The sequence below is a fragment of the Oncorhynchus masou genome, chromosome 29 (assembly GCF_036934945.1).
Source record: "Oncorhynchus masou masou isolate Uvic2021 chromosome 29, UVic_Omas_1.1, whole genome shotgun sequence".
NCBI lineage: Eukaryota > Metazoa > Chordata > Actinopteri > Salmoniformes > Salmonidae > Oncorhynchus > Oncorhynchus masou.
Window position 1 is genome coordinate 33,429,176 of NC_088240.1, and position 22,147 is coordinate 33,451,322.

Here is a 22,147-nt window from a genome sequence, read left to right on the forward strand (position 1 = left end):
GTTTAATTTAAGTGAATCTGAATGTGAATCATCGACCTTTGAGGATAATTTTTTAACCAATTAACATTTTGTGGCTTTGTCAAGTATACAGTAGGTACGGCAGACAACCAGTTTCGGTAATTAAGTGATTTGCACACAGTATGTTTTAAATGATTGTTGTTCGATATCAAAATGTTTTCCTTTGGGTAATAACTTGAATGAGTCAGAGATTCCAGGTGATTTATTCAAGAGTTTAGGAAGGTAAGTAAGACCATAGACTTCGACATAAAAAAAGGATATGGAATGGCCAGATTTGCGACATCAAAAGTGACACACTCACTCTTAAAGTACTGTGCACTGTATCCAACTTTAATCATTAAGTGGTATATGCTAAACTTTGAACAAAGTTTTAATGGGTGTTTGCTTTACTGGTTTTTAACTGTATGGCAAGAATCATTGGTTTCCATGAGAACACTGTATCAACATTGTGTGATGATGTGTTGGTTGTGAAGCCGAGTCACACCATCGTATCTGCGGGTTTGGATTTGAATGTAATGCAGAACAACAATTAAGGTAGAGCAATGAGGCTGTTCACAATATGAATGTATTCTGGCTTTGTGTGAATAATTGGGTCTGGGGAGATACACTGCCCATCATATAAGTATTCCCCCCCCCATTGGATTCTTTCACATTTTGTTGTGTTACAAAGTGGTATTGAAATGGATTTAATTGTGATTTGTTTTGTGTGTGTGTCACTGATCTACACATAATACTCCATATAATGTCAATGTAAAAATAATGTAAACATTCTTTTTTACAAATTAATAACAAATAAGTAACTAAAATATATTTGTTGCATAAATATAGACCCCTTTGTTATGGCAAGTTCAGGAGTAAATGTTTACTTAACAAATCACATAATAAGTTGCATGGATTAACTCTGTGTGCAATAAAGGTTGTCCTAACAGCAAACATTTTGGTAATGAGACAACTAGCTTTGTAATGGTAAGTAAGTTAATACAACAATATTTTAACATTTCAATATTATCACTTTATTACACGTCATATTAATGGTTTTACAATCAAATAAAGAAGGCCGATATGGGAACTATATGCCGAGCAAAATTTGGTGAAGATTTTGTGCCTTCATGGGTGCGGTTCTCATCAGTATATCCAAAGCAAACAGCTAAAACCTCACTGTAGTATTTATCCTATCCTTTCTGATATTCCAAAGAAATGAAGATTCAAGTTATTCATTCTGTGACTTCTGACTGTCCAGCTTTTTTTTGCATACAACTCGATTACATAAATACAATCTCTGATTCAGAGGGGTTGGGTTAAATGGGGAAGACACATTTCAGTTGAATACATTCAGTTGGACAGCTGATTAGATATCCCCTTTCCCTTTCCAATGAACTGTGTGTCTTAGGCAGTGGCCAACCTGCTTCAAGCTAACTGTGTGCTGGCCTATGCTCCCACCTAGTGGTTAGAAGTTGGAGACACAAAACATATTTGCATTAACCACCCTAACTCGGCCCTCCTTTAGTTTTTGCCCTAGCACTACACAACCTTCTCCCAGTCAATCACGATCCAGTTACGCATCAATCATAGAGTCCATCCTCAATCATAGAGTCCATCCTCACCTCTTCCATTACCGTCTGGTTCGAAATGCGTCTGCCGGCTCCAAGGGAAATTTGCAACGCATTGTCTGGTGTGCGGAGAGTGTCATCGGCTGTCACCTGCCCTCCATCAAGGACCTGTATGATTCCAGGCCAAGGAAGTGTGCAGGGAAAATACCCCTCTCCCTAAAACTCTCCTCTGGCAAACGGTTCAGGTCAATGAAGACCAAAATCACCTGCCACGAGAACAGTTTCTTTCCCCCCGTGCTGTGAGTATCACCAACCAGCCACTTGGACCAGAGACATTAACAGACTATGCAGGCTATGCTGAACACTGATTGAAGCCATCTTTGAACTGTACACACACTGATATACACAACATTAAGAGCACCTGCTCTTTCCATGATACAGACTGACCAGGTGGATCCAGGTCAAAACTAAATCAAAGAAAATCAAATCAAATTTTATTTGTCACATACACATGGTTAGCAGATGTTAATGCGAGTGTAGCGAAATGCTTGTGCTTCTAGTTCCGAGAATGCAGTAATAACCAACAAGTAATCTAATTAACAATTCCAAAACTAATTTCTTATACACAGTGTAAGGGGATAAAGAATATGTACATAAAGATATGAATGAGTTATGGTGCAGAGCAGCATAGGCAAGATACAGTAGATGGTATCGAGTACAGTATATACATATGAGATGAGTATGTAAACAAAGTGGCATGGTTAAAGTTGCTAGTGATACATGTATTTCATAAGGATGCAGTAGATGATTTAGAGTACAGTATATACGTATACATATGAGATTAATAATTTAGGGTATGTAAACATTATACTAGGTAGCATTGTTTAAAGTGGCTAGTGATATATTTTACTGATATATTTTACTCCCAGTTGCACAGGGTGGGGTCGAGACCCAGGGTCTCGAGCTTGATGACGAGCTTGGAGGTTACTATGGTGTTAAATGCCGAGCTGTAGTCGATGAACAGCATTCTCACATAGGTATTCCTCTTGTCCAGATGGGTTAGGGCAGTGTGCAGTGTGGTTGAGATTGCGTCGTCTGTGGACCTATTTGGCGATAAGCAAATTGGAGTGGGTCTAGGGTGTCAGGTAGGGTGGAGGTGATATGGTCCTTGACTAGTCTCTCAAAGCACTTCATGATGACGGAAGTGAGTGCTACGGGGCGGTAGTCGTTTAGCTCAGTTACCTTAGCTTTCTTGGGAACAGGAACAATGGTGGCCCTCTTGAAGCATGTGGGAACAGCAGACTGGTATAGGGATTGATTGAATATGTCCGTAAACACACCAGCCAGCTGGTCTGCGCATGCTCTGAGGGTGCGGCTGGGGATGCCGTCTGGGCCTGCAGCCTTGCGAGGGTTAACACGTTTAAATGTTTTACTCACCTCGGCTGCAGTGAAGGAGAGACCGCATGTTTTCGGTGCAGGCCGTGTCAGTGTCACTGTATTGTCCTCAAAGCGGGCAAAAAAGTTATTTCGTCTGCCTGGGAGCAAGACATCCTGGTCCGTGACTGGGCTGGATTTCTTCTTGTAGTCCGTGATTGACTGTAGACCCTGACACATACCTCTTGTGTCTGAGCCGTTGAATTGAGATTCTACTTTGTCTCTATAATGACGCTTAGCTTGTTTGATAGCCTTACGGAGGGAATAGCTGCACTGTTTGTATTCGGTCATGTTACCAGTCACCTTGCCCTGATTAAAAGCAGTGGTTCGCGCTTTCAGTTTCACGCGAATGCTGCCATCAATCCACGGTTTCTGGTTAGGGAATGTTTTAATCGTTGCTATGGGAACGACATCTCCAACTCACGTTCTAATGAACTCGCACACCGAATCAGCATATTCGTCAATGTTGTTGTCTGACGCAATACGAAACATGTCCCAGTCCACGTGATGGAAGCAGTCTTGGTGTGTGGAATCAGCTTGGTCGAACCAGCATTGGACAGACCTCAGCGTGGGAGCTTCTTGTTTTAGTTTCTGTCTGTAGGCAGGGATCAGCAAAATGGAGTCGTGGTCAGCTTTTCCGAAAGGGGGGCGGGGCAGGGCCTTATATGCGTCGCGGAAGTTATAATAACAATGATCCAAGGTTTTGCCAGCCCTGGTGGCGCAATCGATATGCTGATACAATTTAGGGAGTCTTGTTTTCAGATTAGCCTTGTTAAAATCCCCAGCTATAATGAATGCAGCCTCAGGATGTATGGATTCCAGTTTGCAAAGAGTCAAATAAATTTCGTTCAGAGCCATCGATGTGTCTGCTTGGGGGGGAATATATACGGCTGTGATTATAATCGAAGAGAATTCTCTTGGTAGATAATGCGGTCTACATTTGATTGTGAGGAATTCTAAATCAGGTGAACAGAAGGATTTGAGTTCCTGTATGTTTCTGTGATCACACCACGTCTCGTTAGCCTATGATCCCTTATTGATGTCACTTGTTAAATCCACTTCAAATAGAGTAGATAAAGGGGAGGAGAGGTTAAAGAAGGATTTTTAAGCCTTGAGACAATTGAGACATACATTGTGTACAGTATGTGTGCCTTTCAGAGGGTGAATGGACAAGACAAAATATTGAAATACCTTTGAACGGGGTATGCTAGTAGGGGCCAGTCGCACCGGTTTGTGTCAAGAACTGCAACGCTGCTGGGTTTTTCACGATCAACATTTTCCTGTGTGTATCAAGAATGGTCCGCCACCAAAAGGACATCCAGCAGACTTAGCACAACTGTGAACAAGCGGGCCACAAACAGACAAATAACACCACAGTACAACAGTAGTGGGCAGAACGGCATCTCGGAACGGACAACTTGTCGATCCTTGTCACGGATGGGCTATTGCAATAGATCAGGCAAGAAGACGCGATTAGTGGGCACGCAGTCACCAACAATGGACAATTGAGGAGTGGAAAAACATTGCCTGGAACATGGCACAGAGAGCTCAGTATACTTGAGTGGCCTGAGCAGGGCCCAGACATCAACCCAAAAGAGCATCTTTGGGATGAGATGGAACGGCTGTTCACAAAATGAATGTACCACCGTCCTGTCTGCAGCAACATGTGTGATGTCATCGCATCAGCATGGACCAACATCCCTGTGGAACATTTCCAACACCTTGTAGAATGCCCCGGAAATTCAGGCTGTTCTGGAGGCAAAGGGGGTCCGACCCGGTACTAGGTGGGTGTACCTAAAAAACTGTCCAGTGAGTGTAGATATTGCTATATTTATACTGTAAATTTGTATATCCACTGTAAATTTGCTCAATCTCTTACTGCTCTATGTTCACTATATCTATTTTGTATATAATCTACCCTAAGCCTAGCCATAACCCTAACACGAACCTAGCTTTGTGTCAGAGGAGGCTGGTGGAAGGAGCTGTAGGAGGGGCTCATTGTAAAGACTGGAATGGAATAAATATAATGGTATCAAACACATCAGACATATGGAAACCAAACGTTTGACTCTGTTCCATTTATTCCATTCCAGCCATTACAATAAGCCTTTCCTCATATACCTCCTCCCAACAGCCTCCTCTGCTACATGTCCACAACCCGGTTCAATCCTAAACCTCAACCACAGCCCTAGACCTAACTTCATGTCCACACCCTGGTTCAACCCTGACTCTAGACTCAACCACAACTCTGACTATAACCCTAGCTTCCTGTCCACACCTTGGTTCAACCGTAACCCGAGCCTCAACCCTAACCCTAGCTTCATGTCCACACCCAGGCGAAACCCTAACTCTAGACATAACTCTAATTTTATCCATAACCCCAACCCTAACTTCAAGAAAAAAAGCTAATCTACAAAAGCTGCTTTTAGAAGACTTGCAGCCCAATAATTGTATCAGCTTGTCTCTGCTGCCCCCAGTGTGGTTTACAATGGAAGTACAGGCAGCACAAACTCATCTGCATGACCTCATTGCCTGGAGTCTTCTCACTTGTCCATGGGGAGAAGAATTTGTATTATTATTATTAGTAGTAGTAGTATTATACTCCAGGTAATGCTTTAGCTTTTTCTAACACCGGAGAGAATTTCCATATTTGTTTTGTATTATTTAATTATTTGTATATGTATTTATCATTTCATTTGTTTTATTGTATTATTTAATTAAAATTTAAAGTATGCAACGGTAGGAAGAAAGGAGTGACTCAACATTTTTAATGAATGAGCAGGATAAAACTTTATTTTTCAATAAAACGTTTCCTCTGTGACAGAGGTCCACATTGTTATATATATAATGCATGTGTCCTACATAAATATACATAGTGTTTACATCATATGTAATACCATTGAAATATTTACAATCAGACACATAATTCTACTCTCAAACTTCACAGGCGTATTTTGCATTAAGATGTGCCAAGAAGAGAGAGAGAGAGAGAGAGAGAGAGACAGAGAGTGTGTGTGTGTGTGTGTGTGTGTGTGTGTGTGTGTGTGTGTGTGTGTGTGTGTGTGTGTGTGTGTGTGTGTGTGTGTGTGTGTGTGTGTGTGTGTGTGTCTTACAAAAGCTGAAAAGCATGTTACTTTTAAAGATTAGGTTTGTGTCAGTCCAAGCAAAGCTAAGCAGTGGCCTGTATTGCTATAGTATAATATAACTTCATTAAATGATTAGTAGAAGGCATCACTATGATTGCACACTGTCTGTGAGACTGTGCTTTTGTGTTTGTGTCTGCTTCCCTACCTTACCAGTGTGTTTATTTGTATACCTGTGTCTGTCTTATTATGAAGTCAAACGCATGGGCCAATTCATTCAAAGAGAATTGCTGCCATTTACATCCTTAAACACATATCTAGAAATTATTTCACAGCTTTGAATCGGGACTTACTGTAACAGAGATGATTAGCAAGAATTCAGCTTTACAAGACATCATCTGGCAACATTTAGGAGAAAACACATCCATACAGTGTATACAAAATCAAAATCAATATTGCTCCTATAGCATCAGTCAATCTATCACATCTACAGTATGTTCACCTTACAATATACACAGCACAACTCAGTTGTATGACATCATATACTGGAATTAATACACTGACTGGCATGAGAGTACACGTACCGTTTTGATTTTCCAATCCTTTTCAACATCTATAAATTCAGCTGCTGAGACAGTTTGTCAGTGTTATTGTGGGTGTTATACTACACTTCTAAGCAGTAAACACGGACAAAATGGAACAATGTAAGACCAGGAATGATACTAGTAGTATTATTATACATTATCAGAGCACAATCTAGTAAGTATACCATTTCTTTGTCTATTACAAATAATACGAAACACCTATTTATGTGCTTATTTGGATGGTCTAAAGTCTGTGCTTTTGTCATTTTGAGTCATTAAAGACTTATGAGACTGTCATCTTGTGGGGGAAGGGACCATACAAATGCCTGTGCTGTTGGTGAGTTGAAAAGATGAGCTGTGAACAGATCACTCTCAATCTTGATATACAGTACCAGTCAAAAGTTTGGACACACCTACTCAATCAAGGGTTTTTCTTTATTTTTTCTATTTTCTACATTGTGGAATAATTGTGAAGACATCAAAACTATGAAATAACACATATGGAATCATGTAGTAACCAAAAAAGTGTTAAACAAATCAAAAATATATTTTATATTTGAGATTCTCCAAACTAGCCACCCTTTGCATTGATGACAGTTTTGGCATTCTCTCAAACAGCTTCACGGGGTAGTCATTTCAATTAACAGGTGGGCCTTGTTCAAAGTTAATTTGTGGAATTTCTTTCCATCTTAATGCGTTTGACCCAATCAGTTATGTTGTGACAGGTTAGGGGTGGTATTCAGAAGATGGCCCTACTTGGTAAAATACCATATTATGGCAAGAACAGCTCAAATAAGCAAAGAGAAAAAAATTGTCTATCATTATTTAAGACACGAAGGTCAGTCAAGCTGCAAAATTTAAAGAACTTTGAACATTTCTTCAAGTGCAGTCGCAAAAACCATCAAGCGCTATGGTGAAACTGGCTCTAAAGAGGACCACCACAGGAAAGGAAGACCCAGAGGTAAAAAAAATAAAAATGTAATTAGGCAAGACCAAATTCCTATTTACAATGATGGCCTACCCCCGGCCAAACCCTGGCGATGCTGGGTCAATTGTGCGCCACCCTATGTGACTCCCAATCACGGCCAGATGTGTCTTTGTGAGACGCAGAGTAGGTGAACGGATGATCCCCGCATTTGTGTTTCCCACCGAGAAGCATGGAGGAGGAGGTGTGATGGTGTGGGGCTGCTTTGCTGGTGACACTGTCAGTGATTTATTTAGAATTCAAGGCACACTTAACCAGCATGGCTACCACAGTATTCTGCTGCGATACGCCATCCCATCTGGTTTGCGCTTAGTGGGACTACCATTTGTTTTTCAACAAGACAATGACCCAACACACCTCCAGGCTGTGTAAGAGCTATTTTACCAAGAAGGAGAGTGATAGAGTGCTGCATCAGATGACCTGGCCTCCACAATCACCCGACCTCAAACCAATAGAGATGGTTTGGGATGTGTTGGACCACAGAGTGAAGGCAAAGCAGCCAACAAGTGCTCAGCATATGTGGGAACTTTTTTGGTTACAACATGATTCCATGTGTTATTTCATAGTTTTGATGTCTTCACTATTATTCCACAATGTAGAAAATAGTAAAAAATAAAAATGGAATTAGTAGGTGTGTCCAAATTTTTGAATGGTACTGTAGACATAAAGACAATTATCACTTTACAAGTTTACAGTGTATCAACTCAAAGCGGAGCAGAACTTACAGTGTAAATATAATCTAATAATAATATACCATTTAGAAAAGAACAAATAGCACTAGAACAATTCATCTGTCAAGTCTGGCTATTCCTATTGGTTTGCTACAGCTAGAAGCCTCTATCTAAACAGTGTATTAAACATTTGTACACATTTCATGTTTTGTATTTACAATCATTTACGTACAGTATACACGAAACGTGCTGGCATTACTGCTATGAGGTTTAAGCGAAGGTAAACAGTAAGAGAAAAGACATTGCCTTTAATGATGATCCAATATGCTGTGAAGCAGATCACTGATGTGTATAAAGATCTATGGCGTCACAGCATATTGAATCTCTATTTTGGTAATTGTCCATACTGTCAGGACAGGCAGATGAAGTGGGGATGTTTACATTTTTGCAAAAGAACTCGAATGTATCCCCATAGAATTAAGTGTAATTGTAAAACATGGCACATAATCACATCTATTGGCTACCACATGACATGTTAATAATTCTAATTTTGCTTAAAAAATTATGAGTACAATTTTGCAATTCAGTATTCACTACATACGTACACTACACTAACTGAACCAGTTACTTCTGTCTCACAAATAAGAGAAAACACCCTCAGTCTTTCTCTCAACTTCTACCGACAGATAAATATCTATAATTGTAAACACAAATATGGCATGCCAAGCAAATAAGCTGGCTAATAATGTTGTCTTAGTTTAGGAATCTGAGCATGTATGGCACTGAAACATATGACTATCAATTATATTGTCATGGTCATCCCAGACAAGGTAGTGGGGGGGATATAGTCATTATTATGACAAGATTGAACACTGTTAGAACAAAACAGTGTGGTAAGCCTATCTGGGACAAGCGTTATCACTGTAGCTACCTAACCATTCTCTAGTTTAGATCACAGTGGAACAATAATTAGTGCTCCCATCTGGATAGTGATTGAAAAACATGTGCGCTTTGTTTTCAGCTTTTCAGTGTGACACTGTAATATCATATATTTTTTTACTGACACTGTACCAACAGTTTGCTTTTTGCACACAACCCTGAAGTCAGCCTTGATTGTGAACTAGTCACTCCCTTGCTTGACAGTCAAGGTCTGGTCTGCTCTGGTGTGCTTTGCTTTGTGCATGTACAATACAGTACTCTCTATCTTACCACTGCTCTATGGGCAGCCACACTTCTCCAGATACTGGCCTGGCCCTGCTGTTTGGGCCTCTCTCTCTTTTGTTTCTCTGTCAAGCCAGAGAGTGGAGGACTGCAGCGGACTGACTAGACATAGTCCTCTACCATAGGGATAGATACATGTGTGATTTATCTCTGTGCCCTCTACTCCCACTTGGGTCATGTCAGTAGAGAAGCAAGGAGAAGCACTGCAGAGGGCACATTCATTTACAATATATGACTCCATCTGTGTGACCTGCTCACAAACCTACCTAGACTTCCACTCTGTATATCTTGCTTATGTACTATAGCTACATACAGTTGAAGTCTGAAGTTTACATACACCTTAGCCAAATACATTTAAACTCAGTTTTTCACAATTCCTGATATTTAATTCTAGTAAAAATTCAGTTTTATGTTAGATAGGATCACCACTTTATTTTAAGTAAGTGAAATGTCAGAGAATTATTTCTTTCAGCTTTTATTTCTTTCATCACATTCCCAGTGGGTCAGAAGTTTACATACACTCAAATAGTATTTGGTAGCATTGCCTTCAAATGTCAAACATTGTCAAACATTTCGGGTAGCCTTCCAGAAGCTTCCCACAATAAGTTGGGTGAATTTTGGCCCATTCCTCCTGACAGAGCTGGTTTAACTGAGTCAGGTTTGTAAGCCTCCTTGCTCGCACCTGCTTTTTCAGTTCTACCCACAAATTTTTAATGGGATTGAGGGTCAGGGCTTTGTGATGGCCACTCCAATACCTTGACTTTGTTGTCCTTAAGCCATTTTGCAACAAATTTGGAATTATACTTGTTGTCATTGTCCATTTGGAAGACCCATTTGCGACCTAGCATGAACTTCCTTACTGATGTCTTGAGATGTTGCTTCAATATATCCACATAATTGTCCCCACAACATGATCCTGCCACCCTCCTGCTTCACGGTCGGGATGGTGTTCTTCGGCTTGCAAGCCTCCCCCTTTTCCCAAACATAACGATGGTCATTATGGCCAAACGGTTCTATTTTTGTTTCATCAGACCAGAGGACATTTCTCCAAAAAGTATGATCTTTGTCCTCATGTGCAGTTGCAAACCGTAGTCTGGCTTTTTTATGGAGGTTTTGGAGCAGTGGCTTCTTTCTTGCTGAGCGGACTTTCAGGTTATGTCGATATAGGACTCGTTTTTCTGTGGATATAGATACTTTTGTACCTGTTTCCTCCAGCATCTTCACAAGGTCCTTTGCTGTAGTTCTGGGATTGATTTGCACTTTTCACACCAAAGTATGTTCATCTCTAGAAGACAGACCATGTCTCCTTCCTGAGCGGTATGACAGCTGCGTGGTCCCATGGTGTTTATACTTGCACACTATTGTTTGTACAGATGAATGTGTTACCTTCAGGCGTTTGGAAATTGCTGCAAAAGGATGAACCAGACTTGTGGAGGTGTACAGTTTTTTTCTGAGGTCTTGGCTGATTTATTTTGATTTTCTCATGATGTCAAGCAAAGAGGCACTGGGTTTGAAGGTAGGCCTTGAAATACATCCACAGGTACACCTCCAATTGACTCAAATGATGTCAATTAGCCTATCAGAAGCATCTAAAGCCATAACATCATTTTCTGGAATTTTCCAAGCTGTTTAAAGGCACAATCAACTTAGTGTATGTACACTTCTGACCCACTGGAATTGTGATACAGTGAATTATAAGTGAAATAATCTGTCTGTAAACAATTGTTGGAAAAATTACTTGTGTCATGCACTTGTGTCATGTCCTAACTGATTTGCCAAAACTATAGTTTGTTAACAAGAAATTTGTGGAGTGGTTGAAAAACGAGTTTTAATGACTCCAACCTATGTGTATGTAAACTTAGGACTTCAACTGTAGCTTCTAATCTCAAAGAGCAATGGAGACTCACACACAGAACCATAGAGATCTGTGAAAACAGACAAGGGCAGAAAGTAGTGGCATGATTCCACCATTATAAATGATTCAGATTCTAACAATGCATAGGGATTTTGAAAGTCACAGAAGTTTATGTGGATGGTCTACAACAGGTTTTCTCCTGTGAACCTCCCCCCATACTAATCATGGTTGGAACATAAAAAAGGTTTGGGCAATATGAAAAGGATCTTGTGCCTCTCAAAATGCCAGGGGTTCTAGGTCGCTTAGCAACAGCAGTGGGTTCAGATACACATGCCAAACAAATGCTGATCTCTCTGGACCAGCCGTTAATGCCAGCCTCTTCGTAATCCTTTTTCTCACCTCTTCATTCCCTCTTTCTGGATAGTAAAAATGATGGTCAGGAGGTAAAGACAAATAGTTAGAAGGGGGTGGCTAGGCGGGAAAACCTTGATTGAGAGGTTGGCCAACACGCCAACAACATCATAATGTCTTTTACTATTTTGCCCTCAGAGTCTCTCCAGGCTAGGGCGTGTGTGTGTGTGTGTGTGTGTGTGTGTGTGTGTGTGTGTGTGTGTGTGTGTGTGTGTGTGTGTGTGTGTGTGTGTGTGTGTGTGTGTGTGTGTGTGTGTGTGTGCGTGCTTTTGTGTGTATGCGTGCTTATGTGTGTGTGTGTGTGTGTGTGTGTGTGTGTGTGTGTGTGTGTGTGTGTGTGTGTGTGTGTGTGTGTGAGTGTGTGCGATAGAAAGAGAGGAGGGGCGGGGAGGGGAAGGGGAAGGGGTGCATCAGGTGTAACCCTGGTCCTAGGAGCGTTCACTCAAAGCGTTCGTAGTTCCTGGTTTGTCTCACCCGGGGTACCATGTCCAGGAGCAGTCTGAAGGGAGAGAAGACAGATACATTGTGGGATACAAGAGCAGACAAGATGTGTCATAAGACATTAGATGATTGACTGTGTATAATGTAAGTTAAGATAAATACTTTATTTTCCCCATTGGGGGAATGTGTGTGCATATGTGCACGTGTCAATATGTGTTCCTATTTATGGCTAATCAAATCAAATGTTATTGGTCATGTACACGTGTTTAGCAGATGTTATTACGGGTGTCGCAAAATGCTTGTGTTTCTAGCTCTGACAGTGCAGTAATATCTAACAATTTCACAACAATACACACAATACACACACATTTAAGTAAAGGAATGGAATTAAGAATATATACAAATATGGATGAGCAATGTCAGTTCGACATAGACTAAGATACAGTAGAATAGAATAGAATAGAATAGAATACAGTTTAAAATGAATAGAATAGAATACAGTATATAACGGGTATATAATAGAATAGAATAGAATACAGTTTATAATGGGTATATAACAGAATATAATAAAATACAGTATATAATGGATATATAATATAATAGAATACAGTATATAATGGGTATATAATATAATATAATATAATACAGTTTATAATGGGTATATAATATAATATAATACAGTATATATAATGGGTATATAATATAATAGAATACAGTATATAATGGGTATATAATATAATAGAATAGAATACAGTATATAATGGGTATATAATAGAATATAATAGAATACAGTAAATCATGGGTATATAATAGAATAGAATAGAATACAGTATATAATGGGAATACAATAGAATGTAATATAATACAGTATATAATGGGTATGTGGGTGTCTGTGCATAATATGAGTGTGTGTACAGGTGTGTCAAGTGACTGTCTGACATGTGATTGTCTGTTTACATTTGTGAGCATGTCTGTGCGTCTGTTTGCATTTGTATGTGTGTGTGTTTGTAGGCTACATGTCTCTTACTTGACACCGTAAGCGAGGATGATGAGTCCGATGATGACGCCGATGGATCCGTCCAGGTACCAGACGTCAGGGTGGTGTCTGAACACCTCAGCACTGATGAGGATGGAGAAACCCATGATGCCCCCCACCATGGAGTTAAAAGCTACAGCCACAGAGAAGAACCACATCAATAACCACAAGGGGGAAAATGGAAAATGTTGATTAGGCAAAGTAAAGGAGATGGGCTATAATAAATAACAACATCTACCTTTTCACATCTGATAAAACAAACCAGGTGTGTTCTCATTCAGCAGTCTGAGTTTATGTGCATGTGCATTTACCTGGCTATCATACAAATCTGTACAATGACGTTCCCTTTTCTTTCACTCTTTTAGAACTAAAAGCTAAGCTACTCTATTCTGAATATCTGACATCCAAAGCCAGTCAGTCAGAGTCAAACCTCTTTGATTATTCCAATGCCTGTGGTAACAGTGCAGGTGAGCTCCCCTGCACCCCCGAAACAGAGTGAAAGACAGAGACCCTTTCCTAACCAGTCAGTCATGTGCTTCGATCTTGCACCTGCCTCCATATGTGTCTAGTGGGAGATAAGTGGACGGTCTGAAAGCAGAACAGCAACATCAGGTTTATTGGATTGAAGCCTGCGGGAGAGACAGGGTGGAAAGCATGAGACAGAGACAGAGACAAAAAACAATAAAGACAGAGATAAAGAGAGGAAGGAGTCTAGAAGGGGAGGGGGATGGAGGGAAGGGGCGGAGCGTCTACAGCTGAACCACGTACACCAGTCGCCTCCAGCTCTTATTTATTACCATCATTTGTTTTTCCGCCTCTCTTCAATTTCTCTCACCTCTCTGGCACCAGGCCTTATATCTCTACTTTAATTGGCTTCAGTTCAACAAGGCATGCTGTGCAGGCCCTCAGTATTTGTGAGTGCAAGTGTGTGTGCAGTGTCCCTCTATCTTTGTGTGTGTGTGTGTGTGTGTGTGTGTGTGTGTGTGTGTGTGTGTGTGTGTGTGTGTGTGTGTGTGTGTGTGTGTGTGTGTGTGTGTGTGTGTGTGTGTGTGTGTGTGTGTTGTGTGTGTGTGTTTGTGTGTGTGTGTGTGTGCGCGCGCGCGCATGTGTGTTTGGAATTTGGACATGTGAGTCAGTCTTTCCCAGCCTACCGTCAGTGATGAGAGCTCTACTGGTCAGCACTCTCCCCAGTAGGAACTTGAACACAGCCAGGATGATACATACAATCCCACTGACAATAGACACACTGAAGAGGAAGTCATCCTGAGAGAGAGAAAGTGAGAGAGGGGAGAGAGAGGGGTGAGAATAAAAAGGAGAAAAAGTAGTAAATATAGAGTGATGAGTCAAAGGGTAACAGGGTGCTCTTGTCCTCAGCAGTATCATTAATATTGCACAGCCAAGATCAGAGGCCTGATCAGGTGCCTCTCCTCTCCACAAGGTCATTATATTTGTGAGGAGCCTGGTAATAACACACTGCTTTACAAACACATGATACAGTATTAGAGTATTAGTAAAACAAAGAGATGACAATCAGCTGAGTGTAGACATGTTGTCTTTATGCAATATGCCACATATCTTGTTACTGTTAATAGGATGGTCAATTTCAGTGCCTTGTACGTGGAGTAGGATTTCTTTCTTATTTGATATAAATGTTTATTCTCTGTAAAACTCAATAGTCTCAATCTTGTTTTTTAGATCCTTGTTTTGTTAAAACTGAACAACACGTATTTTTGTTCCTCCCTCCAATGTGTAGATATCTTGTCTTCCCTTGACGTGTTCAGACTTAAACACCTACTGGCTGCGAGACTGTTGGGTGTGTGTGTGTGTGTGTGTGTGTGTGTGTGTGTGTGTGTGTGTGTGTGTGTGTGTGTGTGTGTGTGTGTGTGTGTGTGTGTGTGTGTGTGTGTGTGTGTGTGTGTGTGAGAGAGAGAGAGGGGGGAGAGAGAGAGAGGAAAAGAGAGAGAGAGGCATAGAGAGGGAGATATAGAAAGAAAGAGGGCAGGACAGAGAGCGAGAGGGAGAGGTTGAAAGTGAAATGGAGAGAGAGACAGTGAGAGAGAAAGAGAGAGAGAGAGAGAGAGAGAGAGAGAGAGAGAGAGAGAGAGAGAGAGAAAGGGAGAGAGAGAGAGAGAGAGGAAATACAGAAGGTGTCTTTCGTTCTCTTTCTTTCTGTTGTTTTCCCCTAGTTCAAATTAAAGGTCCTCTCCCACACAGCAGCTGGGAAACCAATATCCCCCTCCATTTTTAATGAGGCTTCAAACTCACTGGGCACTCTGAGGGAGCAGTAGGGTGGACATGATAGGAATCACATCCATACACTGCTACACACACACACACACACACACACACACACACACACACACACACACACACACACACACACACACACACACACACACACACACACACACACACACACACACACACACACACACACACACACACACACACACACACACACACACACACATATATATATATATACACCAAATGAGGCCATCTGCCTGATCACTCTCTTACCCCCCAGTCCTCCCCAGTCTGAATTGGGAGCAATGACCCCTATCCACCATACCTGGTGTCTAACTAGGACCCAGGCCACTTAATCCTGTCCGGTTGATGGATAACCTCTCATGTACATTTCTTACAAAATTCAGGCGTACGTGGAGATTGTAGGATTTGCATGTGCCAAATTATTAGGATTTATCAAACTGTGAACATATACGCATGTTTTCATTGATAAACAAGAGACATGTTACAACCCCGCCTGGGATTTTAACCCCGCCTGGGATTAAATAGTCTATAATGTCGCGCTCGAATCACCCAGCAATACTGTAGACTACCCATACTGTCATAGGCTACCGGTCTATTTACTTTCAGGCATGGTTGGCTATTGAATGAACAATGGATAAATGGTAGCCTAATATTTATTGTGTAGCAGAGGAAAGACATGCCCTGCAATATGATCAGGATTTAGGCCCATATAATAAAAGTAAAATAAATATATTAGTCAACATGCTGCTATGTGATCTTCTTACCAAAGGCAAATGCATCTGTTTTATCATTAGGCCTACGTTTTAATGTTTTTATTAGCCTACCATCATTATAATTCCTGTGCATCAAACATCTCCATTTCCCCCAAAATAACTATATTTGCTTGATCAACCACTGGAAGTTGTATGTACGCATGGTCTGAGATTTGCGTGGAGATGCACACACTTTCTCTTCAAGTTCAAGATGTATAAATACCAACCTTTAGAGTTTAGGTTTATAGTCTTTTTTTTGCACATGCCCCTTTGATAAATGAGGCGCCAAGGCAGATGTGTGTGTGTGGCTTGATGGAGAACCCAGATTTGGCAACAGGCCCTGGTATAGTATAGTATAGTATAGTATAGTATAGTATAGTATAGTATAGTATAGTACAGTATTGATGAGCCTACTGAGGAGAGACAGCTAAATGAGTGTTTGGACCAATAAGGCCAAGACATTGAATGAATCGAAGCTTGTTAAACTCGCTCCCATCACACTCATCCATGTTTAGAGTCAATGGAAGGAGGATGGAGAGGGATATCAACACATAGACATAGACAGAGAGAGAGAGAGAGATGGAGAGAGATCTTTAAAAAGAGTTGGTGTGTGTCACGCCCTGGTTGAAGTATATTGTGTTTGTCTGCATTTAGTTGGTCAGGCCAGGGTGTGACATGGGTTTATTGTGGTGTGTTTTGTCTTGGGGTTTTTGTTAGGTATTGGGTTTGTGGCTTAGTGGGGGTATCTAGCAAAGTCTATGGCTGTCTGGAGTGGTTCTCAATCAGAGGCAGGTGTTTATCGTTGTCTCTGATTGGGAACCATATTTAGGCAGCCATATTCTTTGAGTGTTTCGTGGGTGATTGTTCCTGTCTCTGTGTTTATTGTCACCAGATAGGCTGTATAGGTTTTCACATGTTTATGGTTTTTGTTTAGTTATTTCATGTCTAGTTCCTTTTATTAAAGAACATGAGTAACCACCACGCTGAATTTTGGTCCGCTTCTCCTTCGACAGACGAAAACCGTTACAGAATCACCCACCACAACGGGACCAAGCAGCGTAGTAACAGGCAACAGCAATGGACATGGGAGGATGAATTGTACAGAGAAGGACCCTGGAGAATATCGCCGCCCCAAAGAAGAACTGGAGGCTGCGAAAGCGGAGAGGCGTCGGAATGAGGAGGCAGCACGGCGACGCGGATGGAAGCCCGAGAGTCAGCCCCAAAGATTTCTTGGGGGGGGGGGGCTCAGGGAGAGAGTGGCAGAGTCAGGAGTCAGACCTGAGCCAACTCTCCCTGTTTATCGTGAGGAGACCAGAATCAGAGCCGGTGTTGGAGGTGAGCGAAGCAGAGACTGTGAAGGAGTTAATGGGGAAATTGGAGGAGAGAGGAATGAGGGAGTTGCTGTGTTGGTGCTTTAAGCATGGAATTCGCCCGACGGAGCGTGTCGGGGATTTGATGGAACATGGGTCAGCGCTCCATACTCGTCCTGAGGTGCGTGTTAGTCGGCTGGTGAAGAAGGTGCCAGCCTCACGCACCAGGCCTCCTGTGCACCTCCCTAGCCTTGCACGTCCTGTGCCAGCACTGCTCTCAAGATCTCCAGTACGCCTTCACAGTCTAGCCCATCCTGTGCCACCTCCACACACCAGCCCTCCGGTGGCAGCTCCCCGCACCATGCTTCCTGTGCGTGTCCTCGGCCCAGTACCACCAGTGCCAGCACCACGCATCAGGCCTACAGTGCGCCTCGCATCTCCATCGCTGCCGGAGCCTTCCTCCTCTCCTGTGCTGCCGGAGTCTCCCGCCTGTTCAGCGCTGCCGGAGCCTTTCTCCTCTCCTGCGCTGCCGGAGTCTCCCGCCTGTTCAGCGCAGCCAGAGCCTTCCTCCTCTACAGCGCTGCTGTAGTCTCCCGCCTGTTTAGCGCTGCCAGAGCCTTCCGCCTCTACAGCGCTGCCGGAGTCTCCTACCGGTTTAGCGCAGCCAGAGCTGCCAGCCTGCATGGAGCAGCCAGAGCTGTCAGTCTGCATGGAGCAGCCAGAGCTGTCAGTCTGCATGGAGCAGCCAGAGCTGTCAGTAGTCTGCATGGAGCAGCCAGAGATGTCAGTCTGCATGGAGCAGCCAGAGCTGTCAGTCTGCATGGAACAGCCAGAACTGTCAGTCTGCATGGAGCAGCCAGAGCTGTCAGTCTGCATGGAGCAGCCAGAGATGTCAGTCTGCATGGAGCAGCCAGTCTGCAAGGAGCTGCCAGTCTGCAAGGAGCTGCCAGTCTGCAAGGAGCAGCCAGTCTGCAAGGAGCTGCCAGTCTGCAAGGAGCTGCCAGAGCTGCCAGTCTGCATGGAGCCGCCAGAGCTGCCAGTCTGCAAGAAGCCGCCAGAGCTGCCAGTCAGCATGGAGCAGCCAGAGCCGCCAGTCAGCATGGAGCAGCCAGAGCTGCCAGTCAGCATGGAGCAGCCAGAGCCGTCAGTCTGCCACGATCCGCCAGTCAGCCAGACTCTTCCAGATCCGCCAGTCAGCCAGGATCTGCCAGAACCGCCAGCCAGCCAGGATCTGCCAGATCCAACTACATGCCTGAGCTTCCTCTCAGTGCTGGGCTTCCTCTCAGTGCTGGGCTTCCTCTCAGTGCTGAGCTTCCCATTAGTGCTGAGCTTCCGATCAGTCCCGAGCTACCCCTCAGTCTCGAGCTACCCCTCAGTCCCGAGCTGCCCCTCAGTCCCGAGCTGCCCCTCAGTCCCGAGCTGCCCCTCAGTCCAGTGGGGTTCTGGGTGAGGACTACTAGGCCATGGTCGGCGGCGAGGGTGGACTATCCTAGGACTTGAGGAGGAGGGACTAAAACATTGATAGTCCCGCGCCGGAGCCGCCACCATGGACAGACGCCCACCCGGACCCTCCCCTATTGTTTTGATGTTCGTCCGGGAGTCCGCACCTTAGGGGGGGGGGGGGGTTCTGTCACGCCCTGGTCGAAGTATATTGTGTTTGTCTGCATTTAGTTGGTCAGGCCAGGGTGTGACATGGGTTTATTGTGGTGTGTTTTGTCTTGGGGTTTTTGTTAGTTATTGGGTTTGTGGCTTAGTGGGGGTATCTAGCAAAGTCTACGGCTGTCTGGAGTGGTTCTCAATCAGAGGCAGGTGTTTATCGTTGTCTCTGATTGGGAACCATATTTAGGCAGCCATATTCTTTGAGTGTTTCGTGGGTGATTGTTCCTGTCTCTGTGTTTATTGTCACCAGATAGGCTGTATAGGTTTTCACACGTTTATGGTTTTTGTATAGTTATTTCATGTCTAGTTCCTTTTATTAAAGAACATGAATAACCACCACGCTGCATTTTGGTCCGCTTCTCCTTCGACAGACGAGAACCGTTACAGTGTGAGGGTGGATGTCTGTGTAAAGACAGATCTTTTGGATCAGTTCAGTCACTAAATTGTATTATACAGCACCAAATTAACTCACATTATTTCCTCTACTTCTCTTAAACTCTGCCGGAAGCTATGCCCTGAGTAACACATCTAACCAGACAGCTGAGGCTTACAAAGCTTGGACCACACAGGCCCTCTTCTACTGAAACAACCAGCCTACCAGCAGCTACCTAAACAGGAACCAAGAGTATTCTGGGGGCTTATTAACAAGAGGTTGAACAGAGAGAGAGATAGAGACCTTTATGGTTGTGAGGTCTGGGGTTCACTCCCAAACCAAGACTTCACAAAACGGGAAAAACACCTAATTGAGACTGCACGCAGAATTCAACAAAAATATCTTCAGTTTACAACCCAAAACCCAAAATAATGCATGCAGAGCAGTTAGGCTGATACCCGCTAATTATCCAAATCCAGAAAAGAGACATTAAATTCTTCAACCACCTAAAAAGACGTCATTCCCAAACCTTCCAAAACAAAGCAATCACCTACAGAGAGATAAACCTGGAGAAGAGTCCCCTAAGCAAGCTGGTCCTGGGGCTCTGTTCACAAACACAAAAAGACCCCGCAGAGCCCCAGGACAGCAACACAATTAGACCCAACCAAATCATGAGAAAACACATAAATAATTACTTGACACATTGCAAAGCATTAACAAAAAAAACAGAGCACACTAGAATGCGATTTGGCCCTAAATATAGAGTACACAGTGGCATAACACCTGACCACTGTGACGGACCCAAAATTAAGGAAATCTTTGACTATGTACAGACTCAGTGTGTCACGCCCTGACCATAGAGAGCCTTTTATTCTCTATGTTGGTTAGGTCAGGGTGTGACTAGGATGGGTTATCTAGGTTGTTTAATGTCTATGTTGGCCTGGTATGGTTCCCAATCAGAGGCAGCTGTTTATCCTTGTCTCTGATTGGGGATTATATTTAGGCAGCCATTTCTCTACTGTTTTTTTGTGGGATCTTGTTTTTGAGTCAGTGCATGTTGCACCTCAGTACTGCACGGTCGTTGTTTGTTTCTTGTTTTGAGATTCACATAATAAAGATGTGGAACTCCATTCACGCTGCGCCTTGGTCTGAGTATGCTTCAAAAAAATCCAATCCGGAAGTGCCCCAGGTTTTGAAAGCTCTGTGTTCCAATGACTCCCTATTCAGCTGTGAATGTACCATCAACGAGCTTACGCTGTCTACGTATTCCCCAAGGTGTTTACAGCATCGTGACATAGTTTTACGCATTTCTGTTGAAGAGTAGACGTAGGCGGCCACATTGCGCAAGTGGTCATATGGTGGCTCCGAGAGAGATTCTTGCGTAAAATACAGAGGTAGCCATTACTCCAATCGTTCCTAGTGAAAAACGAATTGTCCCGACGGATATATTATCGAATAGATATTAGAAAAACACCTTGAGGATGGATTCTAAACAACGTTTGCCATGTTTCTGTCGATATTATGGAGCTAATTTGGAATATTTTTCGGCATTGTGGTGACCGCAATTTCCGGGCGATTTCTCAGCCAAACGTGAAGAACAAACGGAGCCATTTCGCCTACAAAAATAATCTTTTGGGAAAAAAGAAACTTTGGCTGTCTACCTGGGAGTCTCGTGAGTGAAAACATCCGAAGTTCAAAGGTAAACGATTTAATTTGATTGCTTTTCTGATTTCCGTGACAAGGTTGCCTGCTGCTAGTAAGGCATAATGCTATGCTAGGCTATGATAAACTTACACAAATGCTTGTCTAGCGTTGGCTGTAAAGCATATTTTGAAAATCTGAGATGACAGGGTGATTAACAAAAGTCTAAGCTGTTTTCCAATATATTTCACTTGTGATTTTCATGAATAGGAAGATTTTCTAGGAGGATTTATGTCCGTTGCGTTATGCTAATTAGTGTCAGATGATGACAATGGTCCCGTTCACGGGATGGGGTGTCACTACAGGTTAACCACCTAAATGAGGAACTCAATTTAACCTTGCGCAATACCCTTGATGCAGTTGCACCCCTAAAAACTAAAAACATTTCTCATAAGAAACTAGCTCCCTGGTATACAGAAAATACCCGAGCTCTGAAGCAAACTTCCAGAAAATTGAAACGGAAATGGCGCCACACCAAACTGGAAGTCTTCCGACTAACTTAGAAAGACAGTACGTGCAGTATCGAAGAGCCCTCACTGCTGCTCAATCATCCTATTTTTCCAACTTAATTGAGGAAAATAAGAACAATCTGACATTTCCTTTTGATACTGTCGCAAAGCTAACTAAAAAGCAGCATTCCCAAGTGAGGATGGCTTTCACTTCAGCATTAATAAATTCATGAACTTCTTTGAGGAAAAGATCATGATTATTAGAAAGCAAATTACGGACTCCTCTTTAAATCTGCGTATTCCATCAAAGCTCAGTTGTCCTGAGTCTGCGCAACTCTGCCAG

At 42.7% G+C, this 22,147-nt stretch overlaps 1 protein-coding gene across 2 annotated transcripts in view; it reads right to left on the reverse strand.

Annotated features, from left to right (window-relative positions):
* Positions 1–5,766: 5,766 nt before the first annotated feature.
* Positions 5,767–22,147, reverse strand: part of tmem163a (transmembrane protein 163a) — a 92,976-nt gene continuing 76,595 nt past the window's right edge. For both annotated transcript variants that reach the window (XM_064944567.1, XM_064944566.1), the window contains exons 6-8: positions 14,441–14,552; positions 13,281–13,422; positions 5,767–12,311 (exon numbers count right to left, since the gene is read on the reverse strand). In XM_064944567.1, the coding sequence (XP_064800639.1) occupies positions 12,251–12,311; positions 13,281–13,422; positions 14,441–14,552 (315 nt within the window). In that variant the 3' untranslated portion in view covers positions 5,767–12,250. The remainder of the gene's footprint in view (positions 12,312–13,280; positions 13,423–14,440; positions 14,553–22,147) is intronic.